The sequence below is a fragment of the Orcinus orca genome, chromosome 5 (genome assembly GCF_937001465.1).
Source record: "Orcinus orca chromosome 5, mOrcOrc1.1, whole genome shotgun sequence".
In the NCBI taxonomy this organism is placed as follows: domain Eukaryota; kingdom Metazoa; phylum Chordata; class Mammalia; order Artiodactyla; family Delphinidae; genus Orcinus; species Orcinus orca.
Window position 1 is genome coordinate 134920282 of NC_064563.1, and position 9804 is coordinate 134930085.

The window sequence follows — 9804 nt, forward strand, 5'->3', positions numbered from 1 at the left end:
TTACATTTTAAAGTAAAGATTTTTTAAATGATGAATACAAGATACAGAAATATTCAGCCAGATATTTAGAAGTAGTTTTGAAGACAAAAAGTAAACAAATAATGTTAAAGCCAATATGTGGATGTCATATACCACATTTTTATTTTTTTGGTATGCGGTCCTCTCACTGTTGTGGCCTCTCCCGTTGTGGAACACAGGCTCCGGACGCGCAGGCTCAGCAGCCATGGCTCACGGGCCCAGCCGCTCTGCGGCATGTGGGATCTTCCTGGACCGGGGCACGAACCTGTGTCCCCTGCATTGGCAGGCAGACTCTCAACAACTGCGCCACCAGGGAAGCCCTACCATATTTTTATTTAAACTTACAACATTTTTTTCTACTAGTAATACCAGTTAGTGGTATTCAAATTACCCCTAAGCCATAGTAGGTAACAGTAGAAGTCAAATTTATAAGCTAAATGTACAACAAAAGGTCAATAAATAGTATAGATATTGATATAGCAGGTATTGCATTAAATTTCTAGATGTAGTAGGTATTGTGTTCACGCATAATATTAGTAGAAGCCAGGTCCACAGGTTGGTTGGAAAGAAAGAGACTGGCAGCTCCTAGAAGAGAGGTAGGTCAGAAGGTAAAAGCTGGATCTACAACTTAGGGATGAGAAAGCACTGGGACCACAAACCGCTGATTGGAAACCACTGGATCCAAAGCCCAGAGATGGGATGCCACAATCAAAAGATTGAAAGTTACTTGGAGCCAAAGCCCAGAGGCCCAGAGACACAGAGTAAGTCATCTGGCAGGGAATGAAGAACATGGAGGTCCTCCGGTTGTAGCAGGACGTCTGGCAGGGACCGGACACAACATGGAATGTCTGGCACCTGATGGGATCACAGCAAGTCTCCTGACAGCCAGTGTAGAGAGAGGAGTGCAGACGGTAGGAGCTGGGAGAGCAGCGATCAGTGCTTTAGACCAGGTCTCTGGGGTAAGAAGAGCCACAGGAGAAGCCTGAGTAGCGCAGGTGGTCCCCAAGGGAGCGGGAGGAGAAGTTTCCAGAGCAGCGGTAGTAGGACATGTTGACAGGACATGTAACTTACAATGGGAATACTCTAAGTTTGAATGTCGCTTTTTCGACAGGGGCATTTATATAATCTTATCATTGACTGTGTCATCCACATGGTTTATAAAAACAAGTCACCTTCCTCTTTTTAAATGAATTGGAAAAGATCAGCATAGTTATACATATGTAGTATTTGTGTTTTTACAACTGGAAAGTGCAGTCATGTTTGTGCCTTGGAATTCAGGTAATTGGAATCAGGTAATAGTATTGAATTTTCAAAGCTCTTAGTCATCCTTATCTACCAAAGGTCACTGAGCAGATCACTCAGAAAACTTTAGATGTAGTGTCTGGGCTGAGGGAAGCGGGCTTAATTAAAAATAATTGATACCCCTTTCAAAGTCTGTCTCAAAATCGTTGCCATCTGGATAACAAAGTTGCTAACTGATCTACTCAAAGTCATTTTTTCAAAAGCAAAAACATGCATTGACTGTTACCAGGAAGTGGAAAGTTTACCTAATGGACAGTGCCATCAGGAAGCAGCAATGGTAACATGCAGATGTATGAGGATTATTTTTTTACATCTGATCTTGATTTTAATGGCTTTAGTGAAATATTAACTGAGAGCTCCCCTTATTTCTGATGTCCCTGCTTAAAATTGTATGCAAACTAATGAGTCAGTCTTAGTTTTTCTGTCTTCTGTGTGTGTCTTTACTGTAGAATGAGTTAAGTATTAAATATAAATTTCTTTATATTAGTTTGGAATGTTAGAGGTTATTTATCTAAGATGCTGGAAAAAACAAACATTAAAAATGTGGCAAAAATGCCTAGTATTTCTCTCTCTAATCAGAGGCAATGTTTACCACTAAAAGGATTCCCCAGAATCTGAAAAATGCCCCTTTTCTATAGAAAGTTTATAAGGTAATTGCCTTGAACTTTTGGAGCAAAGGAGTCATCTTAAGCAGATTTTTCCTTTGCCTCAGAAAGCGACATATATCACTTTGACTTAAATTGTTTTCAGGTGTTTCTGACAAGTATTAGAAAATTTCTAAAATAATCGTCATTTTTTTTTTGTTGTTATTGTTCTATGACTTGTATTCCACCTCTGTGTAGTAGGCTAATGAAGACTGACAACCTTGAAGAAGAGGAGAGATTAAGAAAGTTTATCTTTCTGTGGCTTCTGTGCTGTTTGATTTGTTCATTTCATAGAAAAACATTTCCCTTCTACTTTTGAACAAAAGTGCTTGGGTACACAAACCTCCATTTTGTTGAGAAAAGGATGTTCAAAATTACTTAATATCTGATCTCATAGAATATTCTTCCACAGAAATAGCTTATATAAGAGTGGATGACATTGAAGCAAGCAAATTCAATTTAGCTGAGTTAAATATTTATATGGATGTTTTGATGTTCAATAATTTATTAACAAATAAAACAGGAAGGTTAGGAATCTACTAGAATGTTTTTTCTATTCATAATTAAGAAGCCTAATAAATAAGAATTGTTTATTACAGAAATGGAGCACGTATTATGTTACCTAGTATACGCAACATAATTGAAGACCAATTTGTCTACTCAAAATGTTCAGACTCATAAAATCTACAGTTTGGAAGGGAGTTTTGCAATTACCTTCAGTACTCTACCATTTTGGAATCCTATTTACAATACCTCTTTAGGTGGATATCTAATAAGTGCCCCCAAGATGGAAATCTCACTTACCTGCAAAAGTACCTTGTTTTAGATTTTTAGCTGAATCTTTTCTCAAAACTTCCACTTAGTAATTTCAAGTCTTCATAGAATGAGTCTCAGCTCATTTCCATTGGACAATACATCAATTTTTGAAGATAGATGTCTTAAGATATTTGCCTATACCCACAGGTTATCTTAAGCCATCCCCTGTACCAGGCACTACTCTATTTACAGTTAGCGATGATGAACTTTATGAGAGAGTCTAGAAAAATACTTATACCAGTCCTCTAGGCAGAATATATATACGTCATTTGATATATTTACCACATCAGAGGTCCCAAAAGGATTCATTCTCTTTTTTACATTATCATACATTTTGATAACCTCCACTCTCAGTTCAATTTATAAAGATCATTTGTGACTATGAATTTTTCTAACTTGATCTTTCGGTGAAGTTTACCCGGGGTAGACACGTTCCTAATTTCTTGATTTTACTTACCTTCTGTAATAAAAATCCCACTCTATGAGTGAAAACTAAGGGAATAAAAGCCCATTTTTAATGTATACTGCTTATCATTTACTTCTCAGTAACATCAACACCACCAAAAGTTACTTAAACTTTATGGGGATAGAGATTTTTTTGAGAATTAAATTTATTGATGAGTTGTTTCAAGAAGCAAATCAACTTCAGAACAAAAATTTCTTGACTTAAGTATTTTTATAATGTAATCTTCAAAGCACTCCTGCAAATACTGAACCCTTATTTTTAAATCAAAAACTCATGCACACAAGAGCAGCTTGGGTACCTGTGCTATAAGAAAACTAGAATGTAAATGTGTTAAACACTCATCTAATGTTTGTACCAATTGAGGATTGTAAGTAGGTTATTTCTTCTATAAGGTACACAAAATTTGGGAGATGGAGCAGATATTGAGGGTTTCTTTTTCTCAACCTGGTTGCTAAACTTTGAACTAAATAAATGTCCCCTCCAGAACACAAAGTATTTTTTAGAGCCTTAAACACAACAAAATTCTCACTGTGTTACCCATTCAATACAATATCTTTAAGGATAGGATGAATAAAACACCAATCTTATAGGTACAATTATAGTACAGTAACATTTTTGCTTCATGAACAATTACTTTAAAAAACGAATGCAATTCTTTCATTTAAAAGTCCACATTCATAAAAAAAGGTCTTTGAAGGTTAATGTATTTCATTTGGACTAGAACCTAATTAAGCGTTCTTATTAAAATGGGCACATGCTATTACACCCATTGCTAGAGTACAGTATATAACTGTCCACTATAGAAGGTAATGTTCACACTCACAAACTTCCCTCTGCAACTCAGTTGAACTTAGAACTCCTGCAACATGTCTTTCAACTGCAGCTCCGGAAACTTCTCCTCCCTCTCCCTCAGAGGTTACCTGGGGTACCCAGTTTCCACCTATGATTCTTTCTACCCCAGCAATATAATCTACCCCCACCCCAGCACTTTCCAGCTGGGGTCCTCTCTCCACAGGGGTTGTCATGAGACCTTCTTTAAGCCCACCAGCTTCCAGACACCCTGGGCTGTGACCAGATCCTACCAGAAATCCTACTTCCATCCAAAAAATATCATCTTCCACAGTCCCTGCCAAACAAATTACACTGGATCTCTAGGTTTTGGAAATACTGGCCTTGGATCTTTTGGTTATGGAAATACTGGCTTGCAGTCTCTGGGGTGTGGATCCAGCTTCTGCTGCCCAACTTACTTTTCTTCCAGGAATTGCCAATCATCTTGTTACCAACCAGCCTTTAGCTCTCGTTTTTTTGCATAAATTTACTGAATGTCTCCCGTTACCTCATGGTTATATCTGCACTTTATGAAACTTTAACACTCAGCCTCTCCAACATCTTTGACTACTGACCATCTTCAACACTAGGACTCGCTATCACAGTCCTCCCAGAAGTAACAAAGTAACCTTGGCCTGTAACCTTTTCTAAATCAGACATGTGAGATATATCTTGAATTTTCATTCCTATACCAATGTTCTGAATCATTTCTGTTACTATCTTAATAAGATTCTTATTTTCCTCCTGAGACTCTTTCACTTAAGTGTATTTCAAATAGATATGGCATTTAAAATAAACTTATTTCTCTAGCATGAATTATGGCATTCCATTTTTTTATCCATATGGTACATTTAGTGAATGCATCCAGTAACTTCAACTGTCTTCATTAGCTAAACATCTTGTTGTTGTTTTCTTTGTTTCGTATGTTTCATTAATATTTTGCTGGGTAGAAAAGAGGAAGTTTAGAGAATCTAAATATATGGCATATCTTATGTCTTAACAGGTTTATATTCCTCAATGGGTGCATTTGTTCACCTAATTGCTTTAGAAAATTTTGTTTTTAGGTAGGCATTCGTTGAAAAATATTTATTGTGTTCTGGTGCTAGACCAGGCATTTATGCTGAATGAAGACATAAATTCCCTGCCTTCACGGAATTCACACACACACTATTTTAACTCACTGCCATGTAGCAAGTGCAAAATGGTGATAAAAACATGTTTCAAAGGGAACACAAAGAACAGAAACTTCAAAGAATGGTGAGAATATCACACAAAACTCATTATTGACAATAGTAAGTGTAAATTACCAGTTCATATAAAAATATAAATCTTGCTGTTCTAATGTGTTAGTTGTGGTCCTTTGAGAAATAGCTGCTCTCTAGGATTTGACATGACAGATATTTATTGGGGAAAATACCTGTCAGTGAAAATGGGGAGGTAGCTGGAGAATTCTGGGAGATCCAGCAGACAACAATGCAGGTCTGAACTCAGTGAAGGAAAGAGGGAAGGAAGGAAGGAAGTTTGCATTAGAATAATCTTCTTCAGGCAGTTCCAAGAAAGTTTTGGTAAGTCACCCGCATGTCACAGAGATGGGCCTGCCTGAGTATCCCTGCCAAGCTCAGTCACTGGCCAAGAACAGGGCACAGCATGACCTTGGCATAAACGCGGGGGTAGATTCAGAGACTGGCAGCTGGGACTGTAAGTCAGTTATGCTCCCTGAAGTGGGAGATATGAGAGCTACATTTTTTTTTAAATTTATTTATTTTTGGCTGTGTTGGGTCTTTGCTGCTGCCCGCGGGCTTTCTCTAGTTGCAGCGAGCGGCGACTGCTCTTCGTTGTGGTGCACAGGCTTTTCATTGCAGTGGCTTCTCTTACTGCAGAGCACAGGCTCTAGGTGCACAGACTTCAGTAGTTGTGGTACGTGGGCTCAGTCGTTGTGGTGCATGGGCTTAATTGCTCCACGGCATTTGGGATCTTCCTGGACCAGGGCTCGAACCCATGTCTCCTGCATTGGCAGGCGGATTCTTAACCACTGTGCCACCAGGGAAGTTCTGAGAGCTACATTTTCATAGTTTCCATGTTCATGAAATTTATTCTGATTTCAAATAAGCCGAAATAATGACAAATTGTATAATAATAACTGAAAAAAAGATTTTTCCATGAATTAAGTTCAATATACTTTATTTTACTTTAATCAATCAAAAAAATTAATTCCTATATTAGACCCTATATAGGACTCACTGAGTGAAAGTCAAACCTTACAACTGAATGTGAGAAACAATTCAGAATTATTGGGTGGCCATCTTTGATTTTAAATGCAAGTGATGTATTAAACAGATTGGACCCAGTAGGGCATCATTAGGAAAGTGCTTCATTTTTCTCCTGCTATGGAACTTCACTCTTGACCTGCAGACTCTAACTTCCCTGAATTTCTGAATAATACCTTGTGCAGATCTATGATCACATTAAGATATTAAGGAACATTTTATTCCATATTAGTAGTTAAGTTTACTCCAGTATAAATTAAGAACCAGTCTTACAGCCATATTAAAGCCTCCTCCCTTTATCCTGAGTTCAAGCCTGTCATGTGATTACGTAGGCCGCCTGTGACTTGGAGGGGCCCAATCGTTTTATTTACCTGCTTTGATCTCCCTTGTCTTCCATTAATGTGCTCCTCCTGGCTTCTCCTCTTCAAGCCAAAGAGAAAGGATGGGAGGAAAGGAAATGACAGCTGAGGCCGTCTCAATCTGCTTTAGACCAACTGTGTCAGCATGAGCTAGTTGATTCAGGAAACTTTTCCTGGGAAAAGATGAGACTAAACCAATAAATCATTTCACTGTATGCTTCAGGAAACTCCTGTAGTATGAATACAACAGTCTGCAGACCTGAAAAATAGCTCTCTAATTAAGCAACAGTTAACTTTTCAAGAGACTCGTGTTGGTACCCCCTCTTTGCCATGCCCATCAATTCTAAACTATCAACTAATAAATTTGCCCAGTGCTGATCAATTCTGTGCCTTGAAACCATCTGAGCCCAAGATCTCACTTCTAATGTCTGTCTATAGAGACGCAGCCAAATGCCTCCATGCAACGGTGTTCCCTTTTCTGCAGGAAGTTTGAATACACTTCATTTTGCTTAGTTAACAGATTGTCTGGTGATATTCTGAGATGTTCAAAAGGGACATCAAAAGTCTTTCCACTTAGCCAGTGCTAAGTGTCCCCTATGGTTCTGTCTTTGCTGTTGAATATACTCACTTATCACTCATGTCTGAATACTAGCTCTTTTCTGGTGGTATGTTTTCCAGAAACCACCGTCTTACCACCCGTCCCACTCCATGGGACCCTCTGCACTGAACCGTTACCCTGACAGCACACACACTTCCATAACTTCTCTGTAGGTCCTCACCCTCAGTTCCTGCCCACCACCAGTGCTGCACCTACCCAGCTTTCCTCTGCTAGGATCCACTTGTTGTGGAGCCAACCCTCTTAGCCTAAAGGAAACACACACACACACTTGCTACACTACTCATGCAAGCAGAGTCTGGCAGCACGCTTTCGATGGGCAGAATGTCTTCTTCTCTGAAGGTCTTAATTGGTTGAATCAGCCTGCCCACATTAGTGAGAGCAATCACCTTAAAGTCAATGGATTATAAATGACAAATTCATCTGGAAAATGCCTTTACAAGAGCAAGACTAGTATTTGACCAAACAACTGGGCACCATAGCCTAGCCAAACTGACACATAAAATTAACCGTCAAAGTCTCTGTTTCCAAGAAAATCTGGGCTCACAGTTTCTGTTTCATAAAAAAATATAGTTTAAATTACTGCACAAGACTGAAAGTGAGAGTAAATCAAAATTTTACTTATAAGCAATCTTCCTCTCAATTTACAAAATTATTTTCATACTTTTTAATAATCAATTTTTCATACTTTTTAATAATCAATTTTTCAATTTTTTAATAATCAATTTAATAATCAATCAATTGATTTAATAATCAATTTTTCTTCCTCTCAGTTTACAAAATTATTTTCATACTTTTTAATAATCAATTTTTCAGATTCTTATGTCTAATTTGTAAGAGAGATTTCTAGCACAATTTCATGATCACTCACTAGAATAACTAAGTCTCAATAAAATGTCTATATTTGTTCACAAAAATTATTTCTTTTCTGCTAATGAGCCCTCTGGCCTCTTTAGTGTGGTTCTGCTAAGAACACAACTATGACCCAGCTGTGCACAAGAGACTTATTAGGGCAGAGGACAATGTTCAGAGAATTTATTTCCAAGATCATTTTTAATCTATTTGCTCAACTTATGCTATTTCTGTCATCATATTTCTCATATTTGCTTCATTAACTTCTTTCATGCCCCCATTGTTTGTCATGCCCTTCTTTTATCATTTTCTACTTTCCTGCTTTGTTTCCTGTACTTTATACATGTATTCATTCTCTTCACAGTTTCCATAACTTTTGGCACTATCAACATTTAGGATGGATACTATTTTGTTAGGATAGGGCTGTTCTGTGCATTGTATGATGTTTAATAGCATCCCTGGTCTCTTCCCACTACCATCCCCTCTTCACCCCGGTTGTGACAAACAAGTATGTCTTCAGATATTACCAAATGTCCCCTGGAAGTGAAATTATCCCTTGTTTAGAACCACTGATTTAGATGGGTATTCTGAGAATGAGATGTTTGGGATAGGGCTAGAACAGTAAAAATGCAATAGTACTTTATTCCATGGATTAATGAGGTGTTATGAATGATGACTACCCAATAAATATATTTATACTTCATAAATCTAAAATAATGTTGAATACTTACTTGGCAAATATTATTCCACTGTTGCACATAAATATAGTAGTTGTGATTATGTTTACAACTATCACAATTATAATGATCTGTTCAAATGCAATTAGAGAAAAGAAAATGGTATGTTTGTGACAAGCTTCTCAGCTCTAGAATGTCTAAGTTGTCTGTTGGGATCACACCTATTCTGATCATCCCAGACCAAAAAGTAATAGTAAGACTTAGTTATCTTCTCACTCTGTTTCAAATAGTCAAGACCAATTGAGGCCAATTTCTGGTTTATAGACTCTGCTGCAATATCTCTTGGACATTCTGAGAGCTTTCTTCAATTTATCTGACTCATTCTGTGTACTCCACAAAAAAGACTTCAACTCTTTTAGTATGTGCCAGCAGTGATGGAGTTGATCATAAACTACATTTCTTCAATTTGAGGCTTTGAAGCTGACATCACAAGTTTTACTCTCTAAGTATCTCAACATTTCAATTCAATTCATCATATGGGTACTTTACTATGAACTTCTTCAGTTGTATCTACCAAATATTTCATGCTAAATATTTCATCTACTCAAAGAGATTAATATTTCAAATACAAGAAAACAAGTTTATTTAAACAAACAGTTATTTGTTCCTGCTATATGCCAGGGTTTATGCTAGGTCCTGGAGAATACAAGTTTAGGTAATAATGTAATGAAACTGACACACAGCTATCAACAATACTGTAAACTAACTATAATTTTAGTTAGACTGATTTAATCTCACAAGACAAGACATGAAGATTGGAAGACATTTCCCAGAAAAAGTAAAGCTCAAGGTAGGACTTAGAAGATAATACATTTGAACAGGCAGATTAAAGTCACAGGAAATAGGACAAGTGAAATAGGCAAAGAGTATCTATGAGGATACTCCCTTGCCTTTGTGTG

The 9804-nt window shown here is 37.4% G+C and overlaps 2 protein-coding genes across 2 annotated transcripts; one reads left to right on the forward strand and one right to left on the reverse strand.

Moving 5' to 3' along the window:
* Positions 1–551: 551 nt before the first annotated feature.
* On the reverse strand, positions 552–1067 carry LOC101279188 (keratin-associated protein 14-like). The gene is given in 1 exon segment (XM_012539489.1): positions 552–1067. A coding segment is annotated over 1 exon segment (516 nt).
* Positions 1068–4112: 3045 nt separating this feature from the next.
* On the forward strand, positions 4113–4559 carry LOC117199319 (keratin-associated protein 15-1). Its single transcript, XM_033418557.1, has one exon. The coding sequence runs from the start codon at positions 4113–4115 to the stop codon at positions 4557–4559; it is 447 nt and encodes a 148-aa protein (XP_033274448.1).
* The last annotated feature ends 5245 nt before the right edge of the window (positions 4560–9804 follow it).

Bases quoted from the DNA above. Each gene is read 5' to 3' on its own strand.
- LOC117199319 (XM_033418557.1), top strand. From the start codon at position 4,113: ATGTCTTTCAACTGCAGCTCCGGAAACTTCTCCTCCCTCTCCCTCAGA.